At 32.6% G+C, this 24946-nt stretch overlaps 1 protein-coding gene across 1 annotated transcript; it reads right to left on the reverse strand.

The window, feature by feature from the left end:
• Positions 1-10355: 10355 nt before the first annotated feature.
• Positions 10356-19881, reverse strand: LOC112527937 (DEAD-box ATP-dependent RNA helicase 8-like). Its single transcript, XM_025138800.1, has 10 exons — positions 19426-19881; positions 16055-16115; positions 15306-15540; positions 13706-13944; positions 12561-12812; positions 12303-12483; positions 11691-11779; positions 11525-11598; positions 11334-11436; positions 10356-10797 (listed from the first exon to the last, which is right to left on the reverse strand). The coding sequence occupies exons 1-9, from the start codon at positions 19752-19754 to the stop codon at positions 11358-11360; spliced, it is 1539 nt and encodes a 512-aa protein (XP_024994568.1). The 5' UTR covers positions 19755-19881; the 3' UTR covers positions 10356-10797; positions 11334-11357.
• Between the last annotated feature and the right edge of the window lie 5065 nt (positions 19882-24946).

Consider the following 24946-nt stretch of genomic DNA (forward strand, 5'->3'; position numbering starts at 1 on the left):
TTGTATTGGTTGCACAAATGACCAGGGTTGTATAATAACCAACCTATATATATATATATATATATATATTATAGTATTATGTGGGAGAGATTTGAAAGTGACATAATATATAAAATTTTACACACAAAATATGTATGTGAAATTGTGAATTATGAAATTTATTTCCATATATTGGAGGTCACAGAATTAATTAATTTGGATAAACGAGAGGGGCATATTTGTCATTTGACATAATCAGGAACAGGAAGGAATCAAACAATGGTTGAGGACGGGAAGCTGGTGACCAAATAAAAAGGACAGCCTAACGGTTCACTTTTTTCCACAAATACCACTTTATAAAAACAATTTATTAAAAAATATTATTTAGTAATATAATATAAAATCTTTTAATTTTAAGTTTACAGATAATTATTATATATCTATACTATCTTATAAAGCATTTGACTCAAATTATTTTTCATTTTTTATTTATGGTATTTTTTAATTAATAAATTGTGTGGCCCATGTTCCTTCAGCAAAAGATTGAGAGTTGAGACAGAGGAATTTGATGGTTGTGCAAGGCGGAGAAGGGAGGCGATGTTAAAAACAGTAGTTAAGCAGGTGGATTGCTAATATTACTAAAATGTCATCATGTGTTAATGACCTTTGATTAAAACCCTTTGATGATCGAGATTAATCCACACGGTTCTCAATTTTTTTACGGTTCTCATTTAATTACTATATATATATATATATATATATATATATATATATATCCTATGCGACACGATGTAAATCTTAAATATTTTTATATTTATAAAATCTATATTTGTCACGAAGTGTGAAATGACAATTCTATCCCTACCAATGGAATATAACCTTTGTATTTAGTTTTCACCTAACATATAATTTTAATTAAGAATTTAAAAGTTGAGCAACAACTTTTGTTCTTTTGCTAAATGCAAAATTACAGACATAAACGTCGTATAAGAAATCCACCTTTGGGAGATATGAAATACACCATAACCAATAAAAACGTACATAAATTGTTTTATTTTATAATAAAGAATATATTTTATTAGAAACTGATTTGTTAACTGATAAACTAATTATTAACTTAAGTCTGGTTATTGACTAAAAAATCTATCTATTGGGTAATGTAATATTGTTAGCTAATAAATTAATGAATAAAGTAGTCACTTTAGGTATTAAAAAAGGGCAAATTGCAATGAAAAAAGTAACGTAATTTAACTTGATTCTTATTTGGGGTAACGTACTTTCAAAACTTATATTTTGGTACATAAGATGTAAAATTTTAAACATTTAAGTATCCGCGTAACCGATTGAAGACTAATTTTAGATTAAAAAAGACACATGTCCCTAATCACGTCAGCAAATAATACTGAGTTGAATATCACATCACTCGTCACATCAGCATGATAACCGGTTAATGCTTCAACCGGTTACCCGAATACTTAAATGTTTAAAACTTTACATTTTAAGTACCAAAATGAAAGTTTTAAAAGTACGTTAGCCAAAAGAGAAATCAAGTTAAATTACGTTAATTTTTCATACAATTTACTCTTAAAAAACTAGATGATAGTATAAAATGAATAAAAAAAATAAGAAACATATATGTAAAATATAAATACAGTTTATTTATCTTTAGTAAATTAATATGAATATTACGTCATACATATATAATATGAGAGGTTTACTTTACAAACCATGTTATGTGTACAAATCACATTCAACCAATCATAATTTTTTATTTTGTTCATTTTTTATAATTATGAGAGGTTGATTAATCATTTTTATTGTGAAAAGTATTAACCATGAATATTATCATCTTCATTATATTAATTTTAGAGAAATAATGAAAAAAGTTTCATTAAAATTTCATAAGTTTTATATGAAACAATTTCATAACCATATATGAAACAACTTCATCAAAAAATATTATATGAAACAATTTCACAAAAAAAATTTCATAAGATTAATCAATAAAATCGGTAGATGATAATAGTTTACATAATTTATACAAATATGAGTGATTTACATTTGATCCCTTCTCCATATATATATAGACTTGGGATCATATGATACCAAGTCTTTTTCGTGAGACCTGTAAGACCAATTTTCAACCCTAGAATTAGATCTACAATCTCAACATTCATAATCACAAAATTGCCACGAGACTTTTCAATAATTACAAAATTGTCACCGTGCAATTTAGACCATTAGATCATTAACTTATAAAGTTGATCAATTAACATAAATTGATTTAACGGGTCTCACGAAAAACCATTGGTCTCACGTGAACCCAACCATATATATATATATATATATAATTTGCGGAAGAAGCACCAAAATAATACAACCATACAAACTAAATTCTTAAAATATGATCCCGTGATTGTCACGAACTTTATTAAAAATAACATTTTAATCATTAATTATCTTAAAAATCGTGCCCCTATTCAAAATAAACTAGCCATGAAATAAATATTTTTATTAGTATTTCGAATATTTAATTGATCAAGCTTATAAAAATTGAATCTACCGTCACATATATTTGAATCTGTGACGTTTTTATATATGAAAACTTAGTGTGACTTGTAACAAGATACAACGACGCCAACCCGCTCTAATTTCAGAGATGGTACAGATGTTTTTTGGGTTATCACGGGTTTTCGGACCAGCTTACGTGCACTGATTAATCCCGAGTGATTACAAATAGGCTAAAGTCATTGCAAGTGAACCTCTATGGTCAAAAGGACTTTGACGACGCCTAGTTTCCCTAAGGCTTAACCAGTACGTCACAACCCAAGTGGTTAGATGGTACAAATGTTGGTGTTAACTGTTATTGGTAAAAAATTTGAATTGGCGTTAAGCATTTGACATATAGGTTAGGGTAATCGATAGAAATAATTTTATTGTAAATCAGATAAAAATATAAATGTTGTAGTTTCGCTTTTTTAAGAACTAAATAAAGGAGATGCTAACAAACGGATTCAAAAGAAGAAAGCATGGTACAACGGAGCTGGAAATAGAGCAACATTTGTGAGAAAAAGCTTGAAAGAGACGGGACGTCCCTTTCAAATATGGTAAGAGACCGACAAACTAAGTGGTATCAGAAGAAAATTTGACATCTGGTTGTAAAGCTTATATAGGACCCTACCGAGTTACGACACTTGTTTTATTCTTTGTTTTATGAGCTTCATATCTCTTTCTTATTTCAAGTGAACGAGACCCATAATTCATCATCAGAATGCAACGACAATTTTAGGATTATTTATTGAACGTTTACTGAGTAAGCACTTACGGGTGAGATTGGTCAGTAGTCTCATTTACCTTACAGAGTAAGATTCTCAATCATCAAAATGAGATAGTCAAATTGTTGGTAAACATTTTCCGTGGTAAGCATCACCACCTTCACCTATGGGATAACATTCTTGGTCATTGTTATTGTTTACCCGGTAAAGTAAAGTACATAGGTTGACCGATTAAAATTTTCAAGCAGGAACACAAAAATATTGACATAATCTAAAATAAAATAAATATTAATTGTAAACATTGGGGTTTCATTAAAAATGATATATAAACGGTTTTTGCAACATCCATACGCGCGTGCACACACACACACACACACACACACATATATATATATATATATATATATATATATATATATGTGTGTGTGTGTGTTAGGGTTTCGATGAGAAAAAAAGTTAAGTTGAGAAACGTAAGAAGAGATCACTACTCTTTGATGTACATTAGACTGATGAGATGCACCAAGATGTACCAGATCAATCTTCGTATCAAATGCAATTCATGGATGAGTTTGAGATTAAACGTCATCATGGGTCTAGATTCATTATCATACTTCTCATTTTAACTCTCATTGTTCACACGATACTTTGTCTATATATATAGATATAGATAAATTATTATGTAACAATTTATATTTGTACAACCAATACAACTCAATCTCAATTGTCTCTTTAATTTGATGAATATGTGATTTCATAAAAGTTTTGATTGTTTTTTAATATAAAATATTGATCATAATTAATGAACTCTAGTCATTTTCCATAAATATTTAAATCATAATAAATAAACTCTCATCATTTCCATAAATATCTCGATTGAATGAATTGTATTGGTTATACAAATAGACATTGTTGCATTTAAAATATACCCTATATATATATATATATAATTTTCTTTTATGTTGTTATATAAAATACAAATCGTAATTAAAAGGATAGAAAATGAAGTATTAGAGATGGTGTAACCACCAAGAGGCTTTGCTTCAAAGATGGTTCATGAGAACCAAACCAAACCCAACATCACCATGACTCTTTTCAAAGCGTATACGAGCAGTCATATCTTTGTCTCTCACTCTGGACCACACCCGACCCGACTCACCACCTTATTACTCCTTCACCCTTTTTTTTTTTGATTTTATTCAGAATTAAATATAATAATTTCTTCGTTGTTGATAATAATGTGGTAATGTTTTGATAATGATGTGATTTTTCTGTAATAAATAGAAAACCAGTGATAATCACGTCCATTATCATTGACTCTGTCTCTTCATTATGTGATTTGCAACTTTTTTTTTCCTATTTTACTTTTACATGCATTCGATATTTTTTTAAAAGGATAAATATTTATTTAATATTTTACTATTCTTCCAATCCTTCTAAAACTGTGATTTAAAATAGAATGATGGGTTTACAATGTTTTTACATTCACGCAAAATACAAGTGTTCTCGTTTGAACATTTTCCATTTCTCCAAAACATTATTAAAAACAGATGTAATACATATAAAATATTTTAAAATATAATTAATGGGGTAGTAACTAAAATAGAGAATTTACTGGAGTTGAATATCCATTTTTTTTTGAAGATTTTGAGTTTTGATTCTCCATTTTTAAGAATCTGGTTGAGATGCCCTTACAGGGTTTTTTTTTCCCTTAACCAAAGGGTCATTGTTTTTTTCTTTTTGTTTTCTTTTTTTATATTAACCTATTACTTATCAAATCTTGCTCACCTAAACTAGAACTTAATTTAGCAGCTCGTGGCTTATTAGAAGTAGAAGGCGCTCTGGTGGAATCCTCACGGACGCGAGCCGATTAATCCCAGGATCACCACATGCTTTGTGGGTAGCCTGGAGTCACCGTATTTAAACATTTATGGCCACAAAGGGGTTTTTATTCCTACTTGGATTTGAACCTGAAATCTCCAAACACTTTTTATTTTTGGAGCTCCAGCTCAAACCAATTATGTACCACCCTTGTGGTTGAATATTTTTTATTTTATTTTTGTTAAAAGTTATCCAAAACAATCAATTTTGAGAAGTACGGTTTTTAAGATGATTGAAAACTCGAAATTAGTTTTCTTAGGTGTTATCAATTGTTTTGGATTTAACTGAAATGCTACAAACATAGCATTTTGAAATCCTTGGGGGTGCTCGGGATACCATGATATCCCGAGCACCCCCAAGGATTTCAAAATGCTATGTTTGTAGCATTTCAGTTAAATCTTAGAATTTCAAATTCGGAAAATCCAACAAACCAAACATGAGATTGGAATTGATTTGAAATCCAAATCCCCTTAAATCAATTCCATTACTGCAAACCAAACGGGACCTAAAGATATTCAGTTTGCATGTAACATATGAAAACAACGTTTTTACACAAACTTTATGAATTATATCATAAGCATGTTGGTCACCGAGTTTAAGCCATGGGCTAGTGATGCACCCCTAACACATGACTTGTAGTACATTAGCACACATGGTGTGGACCACTGGTTGGTTGGCTAGGACCGATAGAAACGACACTTAATTACTCACGAGGGGGTCTGAAACTGATTTATCATTTCTTTCCATTAATGTCCAAAGTTAAATGTTGCACGATGACAAGTATTTTTGAACATGAATAACATCATCTAGATACACTGATTTTAACTGGAATTTGAGACAGATTTACATCATCAGACAGGTATTTCTTCTCAACATGCTTGTGCTCGGCGTCGAGATGTGTAAGCGAATGGTTTGATTTTTAAACAGTTTTATTTCAATTCTCGATAAGTATTTTCAGACCCATTTTTAGAATGAAGATAACTTTATGTGTATAATATGTTCTCTTTATTGACACCGACCCAACACACGTTTAATTCCTAACCTTCAACGCACTTTTAGTCCTCAACAAGGTTTTCGTCGCTTTTAGTTGTACCGCCATGTTGATTTCCCTTTTTCGTTCGACTCGTATCTATATATTCGTGAGTTGATATCAATTTTTATGCATTTTGTTATTAAATTTAATTTATAAAAAACATTTTATTACACATAAAAACATTTTATTGAGTTTTTTAAAGAGGGGAATAATAAAAAGAGTAGTGGGCCGGGTTAGGTTCGGACATATGATGGGCCAAAGTAAGCCCGATAGGAGAGAACCACTGTAGTTTGTAGTTGAACTAAAATTATAACGCATAAATTAAATAAAACTATTTTATTTATTATGTTTTTTCATTGTGCAACGAAATATTTCTCGATTTTAATGTTTCATTTTATTTATTTTCTCTGTTGATATGATATGGTTTTATGTGAGTTTTAGAAAAACATAAAACCAGTATATCATATATGATTTTTTACATTAAAATCATATGTGAACACAGAGGACCATGATCATTTGTATGTGATTTTGCATTGAAATTACATTTCATACAAGTGTTTGTGTTTTTTTTTTGTTTTTTTTATTAACCTGGATATCTAACCCGCTATACGAGCCGACTAATCTCAGGGGACCACTTGCTTTGCAGATAGCACGGAGTCACCGCATTTGAACCTCCGTGGCCACAAGGGGATTTTTATTTTTCTTTGGATTTGAATTTGGAACCTCCTGATACTTTTGACATTTGGATTCAAGCTCAAACTAATCAGACACCGCCCTTGTGGCTGTCTTTTTTAATTTTGACAAGGACACATGCAATCGGTATTTATAAATGGTAAAATTAGAAGAGAGATCATTAGGAGAAGAATTGTATCGGTCAAAATGACTTATCTTCGTTAATTTTCCGTCTTTTACCCGATAAGTTTTTATCAGGTAAAAGACTTCCATCTCACTTATCGGGAAAGTTTCTCAATCCTTATGCTGTACTTTTTACCGGATAAGATTCAATGAGAATGAATAAACACTTAAGGGCTGTTTGTCAATTACTGAATGATTTGGTGTTAAATGATTAAGAGACTCTCATGATATAATGTAAAATGAAATATAATTGTTTGACAATTATGTACATTGAAATTAGAGCTTTTAATGGTTAAAGGGAGATCCATAACACAAAATCATTCGGAGGGTTTTAGAACCATTAAGAGACAGACTTTTTTTTGTCAAACAATATTCAGCTCTTAACGATTCAAAGGTTGTTTCCTAATGAAATCAGAATCATTAAGAGATAAACAAACAAATCAATAATTCAATTTTTTTAACACAAAATTTGCTCATTATGTAAACCATGATGTATTTCTTTTTTAAAATTTCAACAAACAAAAAATCTGTGTAACAAAAATATCCCAAAAATACATTCAAATAAATCGTTAACAACAAATGCTATCTGCCAAATGGAACATACTAGAATCGAATCTGGTTATTCAACGGATGAGCAGACGGAAAATCAACCGGCGGGATCACCATTAACATAAGAAGAGCCATAATCCCGACCGGAAAGAACATCAACATCATCGGCGGAGGCGGCAATGGCGGAAGCATTGGCGGCACCACCAGAAGCGAGGCGGCTACGATTATCAGTAAGGCCACCAACTTCATATCGATTCCTCTCTTTTTTTATATGAATTTTCCGTTGAGTTTTCAATCTCTTCCGATCTAGACGAGAATCCTGCTTTGATTCGTTTTAATGGAGATGAAACCATGATATTTAAACAGATCGCAGAGATATGAAGAATCAGCAAAGAATCAAGAAGTTGATAACATCAAATCCCGATGCGATACGTCGTGGCAGAAGATCTCTACCAAATCATTAATCATCTCTTTTTTTTAAATTATATTTCTATCTGCAAATTTCTTTTTATTGTATGGTATCCAAAACATATTTATAAAAAGTAGGGTGGTCGGTTTACTCGGCACTTATCAGGATAAACGTTTATCAATAATATCACTTGCTTATCGAATAAGATTTTTATTTGGATAAGCAATAACTGTAGTAAGAATCATCACATTCACTTACTAGTTAAGACTCAATGCCCTTACCATATTCATCCAGTAAGATAATGTGACTTGGTAAACCCTTACCCAAGTAAGATGCTGTTTACCAGACGCTTACTCGGGTAAGTAAACACAAAGTCATATTATTTTACCGATGAATATGGTAAGGATAAAAAATTGTATCCGATAAGAATGAAACAATGACCAAGAGTCTTGTCCGGTAAGTGAGGGCGACACTCTTAACACGATAAACACTTACCGGATAACTTGTTGCATACGATACCGTTTTGGCGGACTAAAATCTTATCATGTAAGCAAATGATAGTATTGAATGTTACCGATAAACGCTTACCAAGTAAGTGTTTGATAAACGACCCCTAAATATTTTATAAATTAGGTACCAGCTTACACAGGGATCAGTTGATTTTGATATGATATTTTTCTACGTAATTGAAAAATATAGCATAATAACTTGACATTTATGTCATCAGTTATTACAATATTTACCAGTCAAATAATCTTTCCTTCAACTAGGTCAAACTTTATAGTTTCAAGGCCTTGATTTACACAAAGAATATTCTAGAATATCATAGCTAAATAATTCTTTATCGTTCTTGCTAAATACAACACAAACCAATCTTTCACTTTTTAGTATAGTTCGGGTGGGTTTATGTAGCGGTGAAAATGGAAGTTATGGCGTTAAGAAGGAATCTCCTTCTCTGTGAATCAACCTTTAATAAGATACTCCAGATCAATTTTCATGAAAAACATAATTTATGGGTCCAGATCTTCTCTTACGCTTCTCACACGATCCTTGTCGTTATATATATCTTTATTTGTGTTAGAATCGAGTTAAATCACATATTGAGAATACAAAAAGTAAATTCCGATGTTAATTTTTGCAAGAAGAAAATTAGTGGATAAAGTGCATTTAACAATACTATAAAGGTACTTGCACAATACATCAAAATATATCTTAATTTTAATATTTCATTTTATTCTTTATCTTAATCGATATTAATATCAAATTTACATATTTAAAATTCCTATTGTTTTATGTAATTTTTTAATTTAATTTTTTTTATTATAATTTAATTTAGATTCAACAACGAAGTAATTCATATTTAATTTAATAATATAATTTTCTCATAAAAATAATAATTAATTATTTTTGGTAAAACTCAATTGTTTATCTTATATTTGATTATGTTTATCTGAAGTCACTTACATGAATTCAAACATGGAGCTTTAATAAGTTGTACTTATGCATAATTTACTTGTAATATTAAATTTTAAGTAATACACATCAATATAAAATACTTAATGCACAAAAAAATGATTTTTAAGAGTTTTTGTCAAATGCTTTATAATATAGTATAAATACAAAGTGCACTTATTCTACTACTATAATTCCATTGATTTCCATCTCGTCGTTGCACTTGTCAAATCGTATTTCAAGAATATATGACCATTCTAACAGGACTACCCCATCTGTTATCGTCCACTCCCTACGATCTTAATAATAACTAAACTTTGAGGAATTAGGTATGAATAAGCAACAATAATATAAATAGAAGCAAGTACAAGGAAAAACATAACCAATTTGAAAAATCAACACGCCCCCTACTCTAACTAACCTAACTACCGACTCACTAATCCCATCCCTTACCCTCTACCTCTTCAGCTCCCTTCTACGGTCTAGAACCCCGCCCCTAATCTACTTACCCTGGGCTTGTATAGAACGAATACATATAGGTGCATACACGTATATGTATGCGTCCACATCTATACATGTATGCATTAGTAATGTCTATGTACACATCACATGAGCATATACATATAGATACACATACATATGTAGGTATATGAAACTATGAATGCACATAATTGCTCCTTGATGAGAAGCATGCATAAATACACACATACTCATGGATACATGCATATGTATGTATACACATGAAAGCATATGCCATATGACATGTATACATATATGTGACCTAATCATCTAGGTTACTAGGTACACATGTATATAGACATATATACCTACGTACATATATACATGTGTATAGATATATGCATACACACACACATACTATTACAAAATTTTCAAATCAAGAGTTCTCACAATAGCAGCAGCTTTGTAGCCATCCACTTGGAATTAGTGTTAAAAGAAAGAGCCTTCCTTCATTAAGTCCATCACCTAGTAAAAATGCCAAACAAGTCTAACACAAAAACAAGAACAAATCTAAAACAAGTTCAGACAGATACTTCTTGTTCATTTTTCTAAATTTCCTTTTTTTTGTTTTTTTCTCTTTTTGTTTTTTTTGTTTTTTTTTGGGAATATGCAGAAAGGTACTATAAAATAATCAAGACAACTACATACAGAGCTAGTATATAACAGATGCTAAACTAGGAGAAACAGGGTAATGGGAAAGAAACCTAACATTTGTCCTCAGTTGCCCAGAATGACCAATTAGGATATCCATCATTTTTTCAACCCCACATTCCCTCGGTTGCTAACGGCCGGTTTACTCTCTCCATAATAACTTCGGGGTTGAAATACGCAAAGGGGTTGTTATATGACTGCAAGAGTACAAAGTAGAAAAAGGTATGTTAGATTCACTAATAAGAAAGGTGTAACACCCTAAAGCCCAATGCAACAGGCTGGCCCGATAACTTCGAATCCAACTTAAACCATGGTGGAAGTTATTGATAGCCAACTTGAGGCTTATAAGGAGCTCACATATCCCATTTTCTATTTATGTGGGGCGAGTTGTTATAAACTCCCCCACTTAAACTCTTGACGTCCTCATCAAGCCTCCCTAGAATCTTCTTCCTTGTAATCGTAGATGTGGGATTCTCCTAAGATGTTACAAACATCCCCTCTCGAAGACTCATCACACCCGATGAGGTTTACCCCACTATCCCGATGGTACACAAGGATCCATTTTGATACCATTTGTAACACCCCAAAGCCCAAAGCAACAGACTGGCCCAATAACTTCGCATCCAACTTCCACTATGGTTTTAAGCTGGATTCAAAGTTATTGGGTCAACCTTTTGCTTTGGGTTTTGGGGCGTTGCAAAAGGGGCCCCCAAAAATTCTTCTTGTTACTCACCAAGAATCAAGCATCTTCGATAGGTCAACGGCAATAAATGGCTTGATCAATTAGCGGAGGAATTTGTTTTATTTCAGTACCAAGCTCCTGCTCAATCCTATACCTGTATCATAATAGCACGGAAACACATTGGCATATGCTAAAAGGCACCTGAAAACATTGTATCACATGGTAATACAAATATTACTTACAAGTTAAAGCGGTCTTCGTAGGTTATCAAATTCACAGCTAATCCCAGATGTCCAAACCTTCCGGAACGACCCACCTAAAATCACAAGGCAATATATGTTACTGTCACTTGATGAACATTCAAAGGCAGATAGAGCTATTTTTTGTAAAATAAAACTTGTAAACTACCCTGTGCAGATATGTTTCAGCATTCCTGGGAAAATCAAAATTAATCACAACGTTGACGGCTTGTATATCTATACCCCTTGTAAATAGATCTGTCAAGGCATGACACATTGAACATTAGTGTGCATCAAGGTATAAGCTCTTTCTAATTGGCAAGATACATTGGTCAATAATGCAAGAATCATCTTAAACAAGAGAACATATGTGAAAAGGACATATATATATATATATAGAGAGAGAGAGAGAGAGAAAGAGAGAGAGAGTGAGTTAGGGGAAAACCCCAAAAAATGAAAAATTGAGGAACACCCTAGTAACACATTCATCTGTATGTGGTATGCACATGTGCATACTGAAATTTTTTACTTGTATACACATGTGCAAATTGGATAGATGAACGGTTACTAGGGTGTTCCTCAGTTTTTCTAATTTTTGCGGTTTTCTCCTGAACCTGACTATATATATATATATATATATATATATATATATATATATATTCCTCTACTCAAATCTCTCTTAAGTACTCCTCTGTAGGCCAATATAGATAGTGCTGAGGTAGGACCACTAAAATAAGTCGTTATAAAAGCAACTTCGGGATGTAAAGCAAACATATCATACCCGTACAAACCAGGTTCCTGCATGCACCATTGCGGAAGTCATGGAATACCCTATTCCTGTGATCTTGCAACATTTTAGCATGAATATAGAAGCAAGAGTAACCCAGCTCCGTAATTTTCTTAGCTAATAGCTCAACCCGGTTGACAGAGTTGCAGAAGATAATAGATTGGTTGATTTGCAGCTGTTAATGAGGCATCAAGATAAATGAAACTTGTTGACAATATCTAGCAGAGAAAGATATTCCAGTTCTGACCTAACCTTGGAGAAAAGAGTATTGAGGCAGTGGACCTTCTGTCTTTCTTCTACGAAAGCATAAAACTGTGTGATACCTTTAAGAGTAAGCTCATCCATTAAATTAACAACGTAAGGTTTTTTCAGGTATCTGTCTTTGAAATCTTTGACGGTAACTGGAAATGTAGCTGAAAACATCAAAACTTGTCGTTGCTCGGGAAGAAACTGAATTAGCTGTTCCACTGAAGGTTGAAACTCTGGGGATAACAGTTTATCAGCCTGCATTAAGCAGATAAAGTTAGGGCCTGTGTGCTAGCAGCTTAATGAGCTTAATGGGACTCGCAACTTATTCGGTCAGCTATACACGACTGTTTGGTAATGGCTTAATGATATAGAAAGTGGCTTATTCAGTAAGCTTCTGGGRGRGRGGGGGGTTATGCAGAAGCCAGGTTGAATTCCAAACCTGCCCTTCCCAATTAAAAAACATGCTCATTCCATTTATGGAAAAACCCTCCAAACAAAATCCTTCCCGGTCTATACGGGCAGATTAATCCACACAGACAGCTTTATCCATATATAACTTAATGGAAAACCAATTAAACAGCCCCTAGTCTCAAACATGTTGGATTCTCAAAAAATCATAATTGGAATCTTAAACTCTGATATGATTAGACTCTCATCCTTAAAAATTAAAGAGACATTCATTTACATAAGCCTTCATGCTCTCAATTTTCCGTTTTAGATATAGCATTTCCTTTAATTTATAGTTCTATAGATCTCTACCAACCAATGTTATCTTTCCTTTATCTTATACAGAAATTTGTAAAACAGAATTTAATGAATTTCTGAGGTACAGTGGTTTAAGCTCAAGAAACATTTAAGACAGTTTGTTAGTATAAGAAGATTGAAAGTAATCACAACAAATGATTCTGAAGGAATGAGAAGAAAGGAACAACATGATGACTTGATAACAATATTATATATACTTTAAAGTAAAGTAATTTAATGTATTCTGCATTGTCTGAAACCTGGCTTTTTATACTTATTTTAGAGATAAATGAGGCTATGATCATCATTTAACATTGGTATCAAATATACAAACATGGGTACCTCTCAGAGACAATAAATTGACAATGAAGGCAGATATAAGGGCTGAAATGCTCTGCAAATACCTCATCCATGACTAGCATTGCACAATCAGTCAGATTGCATATGCCCTTTTTTGTAAGATCGAGAATTCTTCCAGGAGTACCAACCAGCAAATGCACAGGTTGATATAAGCGCATTATATCATCCTTCAAACTTGTTCCTCCAGTGGTGACCATTACTTGAATTTGTAAATGTTTTCCAAGTTCCTTGCAGACTTGTGATGTTTGAAGAGCCAACTCTCTAGTTGGAACTAATATGACAACTGTATTTATTATTGAAGCCAGAAGTTAGCTATAAGTAAATAAAGTTCAACATCAACGAACAAACCATACATTTCTCTCTCAAATGATTTCATTCTACTTAAGAAAGTGGAAAGGCATTCAACATTGATCCTTTCTTTTTGCTAATACAAACTGAAATAAAGTTGGGCATTCAAAGAAGCCACTTGGAAGTATCTGACACCAAGTAGCCATTTTGACGGTCTTTCAATGAAGACCTCCACCACGATAAATCATGTGTTTAGATCTATGCTCTATATATGTATAAGGAATGAAGTCCAGGTAATTGCAAAATTTGTATATCATATATGTTAACAATACAACCTATTAACCTCAATATGACAAATTAGCAAGGGCGTCTAGAAAAGTAATAACAAAAACCAAAGAATATTGAAATTGGAAGTCCATTACAAGAAACTTCATGAGAATCACTGTGCATCATTATATCTTCTTTTTAAGTTCTGGTATCCTTTGCTAGAGGTGTGGATCAGAGCAGAGCATGTTTCATGTCTTACAGCAAGAAATTGCCAGGACAGTGAACATTTCAACCAAACTAAATAACACAAAATCTGGAAAGATCTCATGATCCTATAGTTAACTATCAGGTTTGCAGTATGCCATTGAGTTGGTGGAATGCATGTTTAACCCACCAAATACGTCTGGTTGAAGTTTAAAATGCTCCAAAACGAGTTAAATTGGACTAATTTAGCAATATTGATTATCCCTCTATTTTCTTCCTCTGGTAGTAAAAATGCCTATATCTCAACTTTAAAAATGGATGAGCAAAGTACTTTCCTCTGTAACCATTCAAGAACAACCACCCCCTAGCTTTTCCCTTCAAGAGAAAGGATATATTTCACTTATAAAGCCAAACCCATGTGGAACCTGTATGGCTGTATCCACTATCAAGCTACCCCCTGCATAACACATATAGATCATCTAGAATATAGCCTTCCTGTACCTATTTCACAAAGCCAAACAACATAAACTAATACGTCATTGACTCTAGATCATTTCTAAATATTGTGAAAAATTCTAACCCATGTCTCCTTTACTATAAGAGGGAGATATATTCAAAGCAAATCAAAGACGGTATACAAGCTTCATGATAAATATCACGCACTGACTCATATGTGCAGGTCTGCATTTGATTTTAAAATCTGCCACCAGTTAAATATTTCTATGATGATGTTTTAACTCCAATGCTACACCTCACACAATTCCTTAGATAGAATATATAATATCCTATTCCCGCTTACTAAAATAAGAACTTCAAAAATCAGAAGCTATTAATGCATGAGATGCATAAAAATGCATAACAGAAAGAGGTTGTAGAAACGTTAACCTTGAATACTATTGTTATCTGTATCAATCTTTTCGAGAGCTGGAATACAGAATGCTGCTGTCTTTCCAGTTCCATTTTTTGCTCTTGCAAGAATATCACTTCCGGTCAAAGCAATAGGGATACTTTCTTCTTGTATAGGTGAAGGTCGTTCAAAACCCTTTTCATAGATTCCCATAAGTAACTCCCTTTTCAGAAAATAGTCCTCAAATTCATTTCCTTTAGTGGCAGTGACATCCTGTAAAGAAGCAATGGAAAACCATCTTATGAGAAAGGTCTAATGTAAATGCTGATTTCCATTACTAATACCATCATTAAATCTTTTGCTCTTTGGATCATCTAATATCATGAGCTTATGATCTCAAGTAACAACTAAATCATCATGGCTATTTATCTCCACATAGCAAATTTGCTATTATGGTCAGAGCCCTATTGTTTATTAGAAAAAATGCCAACCAGTGTCACGGAGACGCTTATATTTTAGAAGTTGGGAAGTGGTAGGTTTGACTTTCAAAATCAAGAGATGATACTAATATGTTAAATGAAGTAATAGGCTAGCAAACTCCCTAAAGTAACAGAACCAGTATCTACCCTTACCTGTTCAGGAAGATAGAGCATTTATATAACTAACATTCATAAACTGTAGATAAGTTATTGCTGCATAAATAATTCTTTAAAAAAAATGAGACAATACAAGGTAGAGAAATGCATGACGGAAAATTTTTGTTTAACAGGACATTGTGCACATGTACCTCAGTCCTGTAACGGGTGTCTGCTGCAGGTACGTTCAATTGTGCCTTCCAATCCTGAGAGCTAAACCGGCAAAATGCACAAAGAGATAAGTTCACAAGTAGACATAAAAGCATAATGCCCCGATTATAAATAGTTATACACTGAATATGAATGAACAGGTTTTCAAACATCATTCAGTTAAAGCCTAAAGATGCAATGAGAAGAACAACATTTTGAGCGATATTCTACATCTGCTCCAATTTACAAGAATAATTAAAAAGAGAGAAGAATCTAACATAACTGAAGGGTGCAAACAGTCACATACAAGAAGAAATAATCACTCCCTAACAAGTTAAAAAGTGGGATGATAAGAAAAATAAGTACACTTGGTAGCATATAGGAAGAAGTCGCAGATCACTTAATAAATGAAGACAGTAAATTAGTATATAGACTTTAGTAACTTCTCTAGGGAACATGGACTCGTATTTAAGGGAGCTTTTAGAGGTGTTCTTATCCAACCAAAGGACCCCATAGAGAATGCAAATTAAGAAGCTAAGAAACATTAATAACAGCCTCAGAGAAAACATTAGAAAATTGGAAAGTCCACATGCTAGTCCCTTGGCACCTTAAACAATGTAAAAGACAAGATTTTTGTGAACTGTTCATGACCATAACATTCGAGAAGAGAACAAAACATTTTAAGCTTGTAGGAAAGACAGAAGATTCAGATTATTCAAGGTTTATGTTCCTAATCCTCCCTCTCTCCCTGTCCAACCTATGTCTTTCTCAAACACAATCACCAAAATAATGACGTAGCAACCGCTCAAAGGTAGAGTCATTTTTAGAAGAAGGCACAAGATTTCACCTAAAAGGTAGAAATATGTACACAAGTTGGTAAAAAAAGAAAAATCTGCAATGAAAAACAAAAGAAAAAAGAAGAAAAAACCACCATCTACTCCCTAGTTTGCAAGCAATACCAGATTATCCTTTTAGAGAAAATAAAAAATAAAAAAGAAAGGAATCTAAAAGTTCTAAAAACTAAAACCCCACAACCAATGAACTTCAGTAAAGAAAGGGTTCCATGGCCACAAGTGTGAGAAACTGATGGTGGAGTGATAATGACAACAGTGGTCATCTCAAGGTTTCAACCATACAGCACAGGTCTTGTAAAATAGACGCGGAGGCACGGATTGAGAGGCTGGAGGGTTGAGAAAAGAAGAGTGAGCGGGTTACAAGTCAGCCAGGAAGGAGGCTAGAAACACAAGGTGGTTGGTCGGAGACTAACAAGGAGAGAGAAGAAAGGAAAAAAAGGGTATAACAAGGGAATGGACGGACCATAGAAGGGCATACGGTGGCACGTGCCACCGTATTATCTCTCTGTCGAAAGGTTAAAAAATTTACGTTCATGAAAGGTGCAACCGTATCATTTTAGAAGGTGCCACCGTATGATATTCAAAAGTTCAAGAAGGTGCAACAGTACCTCGTAATCAACCAAAAAACGAAAAAAAAGCTCTTGAAATCAACCAAAAAACCCAGAAAATTAACTCTTGAAATTAACCAAAAATCAGGAAAAAAGAACTCTTGAAATCAACCAAAAAACCGAAAAAGTCCCTCAAGACAGTGCAATAAGGCTAAAAACGCATCGAGCGATATTGAATGTTAGTAAGAACATGAAGACAAGTCGATAAAAAACCGTGCTTTTGTAATTACTTTTTATCTATATTAGGTGCCACCGTATAAAAAATTTCCTGGGTCTGTCCCTGAACGAGAAGTGAGGCTTCTGTGAAGAGGGTTAAGCTAAAGATTTACGGGTCAAGGGTGGCTGGCAAGGAGGTGGTCGGCAACTAAAAGGAGAAGACAGTGGTTGAAGCCTTGGGGGAGGCTTGAAGGCGGATTGTGGGCCTGAGACTTGGAGACAACCATAGGCTAGATAGCCAAAAATGCTATAAAAAAAAGGAAGTTTGAAGGAGGGAGAAGGTTAAGAAAAACAGCGGAGGCAGGATTAATAGGAGCTGGGAGCGGTGGATCTGATTCGGTGTGGCGGACTAAAATCAGGGAAGGAACGGTGACTTTAGGGAGAGCAGACAGGAATAAGCGAAGGAGTACCCCCAGATGCAGGCACAGACTGGTAACTTGAGGAGGGAGAAAAGAGATAAAACCTTAAGAGATAGAAATTGCAACCAAAATCAAAGATGGCCTTGGTGTACACTAGCTTCTAGAAATCCATATGCAACATGCCATGGCAACATATTATCTACAAATCTTTCTGCTACACATAAGTCAGAGTGTGGGGAAGCTTGCTTGCATTTGTTTATGAAAACATGACGGCAAGTTGTTATACTGTGAGTCATAAATTTAGCACGGATGAGTTAAACTAATCCAACATGGCATAAGAGGAAGATAAACTAATAACCAGACTGCATAAATTCAAGGATGGAACCATGTAAGCTTTGGAGTGTGCTCCACCGCATAGAAAATGTTGACATCAGAAACTGATAGTTACCATAGCATCATCTACCAAGGATCATTAGCAGCTCAAAAGAATGTTGGCCTGTTGGGTTGATCCGAGCACACGATAGCCCATATCACTTCTAGGGAATTCCTTTGAGGCTTGCTCAATGAAAAAGAGGTGGCCTCCATGGCAGCCTACTAATCCTTCACAACCTTTATTGAAGAATTCCTAAGATTCTATTATAAATGCTCCAAGCAAACATATCATGATCAACTTTCTATTTATAAAATACTTTTACTTAAACCAGTGAGAAAATCATGACTGGTGAGTCAAGCATAGCCAGTATAACAAGCTACTATAAATACTGTAAACCAAAATGCATTACACGATAACCCCTTTCTTCAACACTAAAAAGCTCCTTCATGCAATTGAAAAACACTGCCATACCCTTGTCCTTTCTCTGATTGCAGAACTACTATGTTACCTCAAAGAATACACATACACACGTATACAAGTAATCACTTGAGGAATGCGAACATACAGAAATAAGCTTATATCCTATTCTATACACTCACCTTAAATGAATCTCTACTTGGATTGAGTTACATATCGGTCAAACCACATTACACTGAGGGCAATACGGTCTCAAAGTTAGAATGCAATTTTTATATAAATAGGTAATTATCATCAAAATCATTCCAGAATTACTATACATGTGGCCACAACATCTCAAGAAACAATACATTAATGATTAATCATCTCCAAGAACACGAAGAAACATTTATGAATACCAGATACACTACCTAGTAACGTGACAACAATGTAACAAGTACTAGTTCAAGATTGACGTAAATCCTATATAAGAGCGTAATTTAGTTAAACATAAAGCAATTGGAAGTTCAAGAAAATGATATAAGAAACTAGAACTAAAAAATTAACCTTGTATCGACGCTGCCATCTGAATGTACGGATTTCTCAACTTCGTCGGTAACATTAGTAGCAGAAGAACCAGATGCATTAGGACTCCGTCTTAGCCACTGCTGCTGATGATGATTTTGTTGTTGTCCGGCCTGCTGCCTCTGCACGTACTGCGGCTGCTGCTGCTGCTGCTGCTGCCGCTGCTGTTGAAACTGATGCTGGTGATTAGGGTTTCGAGATTGATGGTAGTAATTAGGGTTTGGGTGAAAATTTCCACCGCCACCACCGTCATACCCTCCGCCGCTACCGCGACCGTTGCCAATACCCGGAGGATACCGGCGATTGTTCATCAGAAGATGATCTTTCAGTTCGTTTTCTTGGATGGTAGAGTGGTTTTGACCGTTGTAAGAAGAAACCTTTTGCCCGATATACAATCGCTTTTAGGTCTTCAGATCACACGCTGATTCAGTGTTCACTTCAAAATAAAATGCGACTTCTTTTTCTTTTTAAACTTGTTATTAATTGTATTGTTTATATAACAACTCGTCCCATTGAAAATTATTAGTTTCTTTCTCGTAAACAAGAAGTAGGCTATCAATAATTTTTATATGATTTTAAGTTGGATTCAAAATTATTGGACCAGTCCATTAGTGTTGGCTTTGGGGTGCTACATACAAATTGCATCAGAGTCGATCATTGTACCATCGGGTTGGTGGGACAAATCTCATCGGATACGATGAGTCCTTAAGAGGGGGTGTTTGTAACATCTTAGGCGAATCACATATTAACGATGACAAGGATGAAGATTATGAGTAGGTCTGACGAGGACGTCAGAAGTTTAAGCGGGAGAGTTTGTAACAACTGTCCATTGCTCTGGGCTTTGGGGGTGTTACGGTTTATAATTAAGGTTGGTTTAGTGGAAATCAAAAAGTTGAAAAACCGTGGAATATCTTAATAGCTTTTTATTTGGATGATATGTAAATGTGTGTATAAGTAATTGAAGATGTTTATTGTTTTTATGTATGTGTGCATGTTATGCACATGTGTATATCAGAAAATTTACTTACAAATTACTTGTATGCATACGTACATATTATTCAGATAAATGGTTACTAGATTACTATTGATTTTTTTTATTTTTTACGAGTTTTCCCTAAACATGGTCTTATAATTATTACCATTTAAATAAGCACTTGGACCAAAAAATCTGATTGTTAGATACAACATCTCCGATGAAGGTTCTTATAAGAACTTATTTTTTTTTATCAAGTCATTTATAACACAAGAAATTAATAACCTACGTAAAACCCATTTTATGGGTCCATAAATAATATAAGTTAAATAAATATACACGTATTAATTATCATGTCGACTTAAAAATATATGTATTAAAAAAATTGCGTTGTCAATGTTACACTGACTTCAATGTTAGAATCAAGGTATTTGTACAATAACTTAAATATGGTAAAAGTATCTCCAACAGCTTCTTTAAAATAGAAAATAAATATAATTTTTTTTCTCTAAAATGCTCCAACAGCTTTGCTATTTTCTTCTTTAAAATATAAAATAATAAAGAAAACTCTAAATATAGATAATTCTCTAAACTTGATGTTGGGAGAGATAAATGGTTGTTTTATCAAATCCCACGGATGATATTAAGTTATTATTTTTATATAAAAAGTTATTTTTTAAATAGTGTATTGGTTGGTAAATTAAAAAATATTATAATAATATAATCTATATTAAAATATTTAAAATAGATAATCTGTTGAATATAAAAGTAATTTTTTTTAGAAAATTTACATTTGTTTCTTTAATTTAGAAAAAATATAGAAAAATTGTTTGGTTATGTTTGTTTTTTAAGAGGCGTTGAAATCTTGTTTTATTTATGATTTATAAGAGGTGGTCATGGAGTCTGAAATCTAGATCAGTAAGAATGTTTGTTTTTACATCTGAAGTCTGAAATATGAATCGGTCAAACATTTTACAAAAAAAAAAAAAAAAAATTACAAACGTATAAAAGATAAATAGTTTTTGCTACAAATTTATTCTAACCCTCAAAATATGAACCATTTAATAGAGGGCGGATTAGGATTAAGATGTATTAAGAAATATGTTTACCACTTAAAATTTTAGAGGAAATTTATAACTTTTAAGCTCTTATTTTAGAAAATGAAACAAACACTCTTAATACCAAAACGTCTGAACGAATAAGACTTCAGAGGTATTAAAAGATAAATTTCAGGGCCTTAGAGATGTTTATAAAAACTCTTACCAATATTGATTCTTATAAGAAGTTGTATCTTTTATATGAAGTTTTTCTTTTATGTAGCAATTTGTGAACCACAATTCCAATATTTGAATCATCGACTTTGTTTTTTATTTCTCTGTAGGGTTTTTTTCCCGTAATGAATTTCCGTAACGAGGGTTTGTTAGAGCACCTTTAACAAATTATCTAATATAATGGGGATTTTTGTTCCAATAGATTCCCAAACATTTTCCAAAAAATGGATAAAGTAAGGGCATGATTAAGAGGCAACATCCGAACCATAATGAGTGAATTTTGTTTGTAAAAAAAAATTTATGTCTCTTAATGGTTTAAAAACCCTCTGAATTATTTGTATATTGGGTCTTCTTTAACCATTCAACAACCTATTTCTATTGTAAACAATTATATTTCATTTCGCACTATATCATGAGAATCTCTTAATCATCCAACATCAAACCATTCAACAACTGTCAAACCATTAAGAGACATAGGGTGAAATTCTTTAAATTTGGGGAAATTATTACATATGAAATAAAAGCTTCTTTTAGTTTTTTCGTATAATATTTGAAATTAAATATATACGAGATGAAAATAATATTTTATGAAATATATTTAATATTTCAATAATATAATCCACACTGTAATCTCTAAGGTGGATAAGTTGTTGAATATATTTTTATAGAGATTTTGATTTGCATAAAGAATTTGTTGGAAATGCTGCTAGAGAAATCAAAAGCGCAACACAACGATACCCATCGATGTGTTAATAAAAATACATGAACTACACAGTAGAGTAGTGGCAATTGTATAAACCAAAGTATAATCAGGGGATGTTTATCAAACACTTATTTAATAAATGCTTACCGAGTCACTTACCTTACCGGATGATATAGGAAGGAACGGAAAATCTTATCCGGTAAGTGAATATAACGAATCTTACCAGATAATTGTTGCATACAATGTCGTTTTGATGGGCTTAAGTCTTGTCCAATAAGATAAACAAGGCATCAACACTTATCGATAAGTGTTTAAAGAGTAAACCATGAGTTTTACGAGCCCTTGCATTAATTTTCACAATTTTAAATTAATCTTTTTACAGGTACATCACAGCTAGATAGAGGTGATCACTTGCAGACGTGGGTTGAACCTAACTTGTTATTTTTGTCCAACGAGTTTAATATTGTAAACTCAAGTCTTTTTTTTGGGGCTTGACAACTTGCCATTGCCCGCTTACAAACGGACCGGGTTTGCTCACAGGTTAACGTGACAAAAAAGTTTAATTTTTATAAATCGGTAAACTTGATCACTGGCAATTAGTTAACAGATGTGAAACCAAAAGTAAAAAAAAAAACACCGTTGCAATTAAAATTTCAAGAAACTAACATAACACATGGATCTTAAACAAGTGCTGTTACAATTAAAAATTTAAGCAACTAAAATGACACATGGATCTCAACAAGTGGAAAAAGAAATGAAAAACAAAATCCAAACTTCCATAAAATCAATAATGCATTCCTATATTTTATGTATAACATTAAAGGGACGTTTGGTTCGTAGAATAAAATTCGATTGAATTGAAATTCATCAAATGAATTTGACTTTGAAGGAATGAAATGAAATATGATGGAATTTGACCATGCCTTGTGATTGCGTTTGGTTGCATGGAATTGGATTAGGGAAGGAGTCTGAAAGAAATGAATTGAAATCCTAGCATATTGCCATAGAATTGTAAAATCTGTGCGTGAAGGAATCGACTGGAGTTGAAAGGATTCCATAATCTTATTCCATGAACCAAACACTCTATTTGGAATTTGGTCAAAGGATTGAACATTCCAATTTCTTTCAATTCCCATGATCCAAACAAAACCTAATATTCATATTTATATGGTTCCATCATGCTACTGCCGATTTCAAACATCCCAAGTTTTGATCAAGAACCATCGTAATTCTTCAGTCAAAGCGTCTCATCCTATAACTTTAATAATTTAATTTTAAAATATATCAATATAACTTTAATTAATGATAAAAAAATATTAATTTTAAAATATAAATGGATCTGTCCATACTTATTTCTACATCGTTCATGTCCGTCCATTAATTTTAACGAATAAACTTGTATATGTCAATTTTCTCGATTATGATCGACCAAGCCCGTTTTCTAGCTGGCCAAATGGACCGGATCTAACAGGTGGTCTGTCTGATCATGTATAATATACAAACATATAAAAGATTAATATTTATTGATTTATCTATATTATCTTATAAAGCAAATTTAACAAAAGTCTTAAAGTCTTAAAATACTAAATGACCAAGATACCCTTTATATCACTTTTTCATTCCATCATCTCCTCACATACACTCACCATCTCACATAAGATTTTTTTAAAATTACACTTTATACCTTTATAATTAGTTAATTAATTTACTTTACGTCTTTTACTTTTAAATGTTTCATTTTAAACCTTTATCAAATTAATATACATAATCGTGTATCAATTAAAACATATTTAAAAAATACATTTTTATTTTAACAAGTTACACCATTATAATCGTCTCGTTAATACCTTCGAAATGAGTCTAATATTGAATAGTTTTTGACTTAATTATATTATTATATATTATATATATTGTGAAAAAATATTTTTAATATTTACGATTTATACTTTTATAGTTATTTATTTATATATACTATATATTTTGGGGTTAGACTGTCCAAATTGCACTATATAATATGTTCTGAATTAATATGTTCTTGGGTTTTTTTGAAATATATATATACATGTATTAATTCAACCTTAATCTGAGTTTCTGGACAAGAAAGAGGGTAAGCAATTGAAATTGCATTCTAAAACCCATTTTTTTGGGTCTTTTCATGACTTATGATCTGTCAAATTTGTAGTTTTCTTTATTGATTTTGAGTGTTTATCTTAAAACTCAAATTTTTTGGTTCTTTGCTCTTGGTGTAAATCGAACACATTTGTGGAGTCATTTAAATATGTTGGATTTTAAATATATTGGATTTTAAACTGTCATACAATTATTTTCATTGATAGTCTGTAATTGAAGTATATCATCGTTAAATCTTATCTTATAAAACCAGCAAAACTTTAAAATCATTAAAATTCATGGCTCCCGCCGCATTTGCAGGGTACACAACTAGTATAAAATATAAAAGATAATATTTTATGGATTTATTGATTTATTTGTGTGCGTATATATGTGAAAGTGAAATGGTCTTCAACACATGCCCTCCTGGTAAGACTCAATTGCCAT

The sequence above is a fragment of the Cynara cardunculus genome, assembly GCF_001531365.2.
Source record: "Cynara cardunculus var. scolymus isolate 2C chromosome LG 15, CcrdV1, whole genome shotgun sequence".
NCBI lineage: Eukaryota > Viridiplantae > Streptophyta > Magnoliopsida > Asterales > Asteraceae > Cynara > Cynara cardunculus.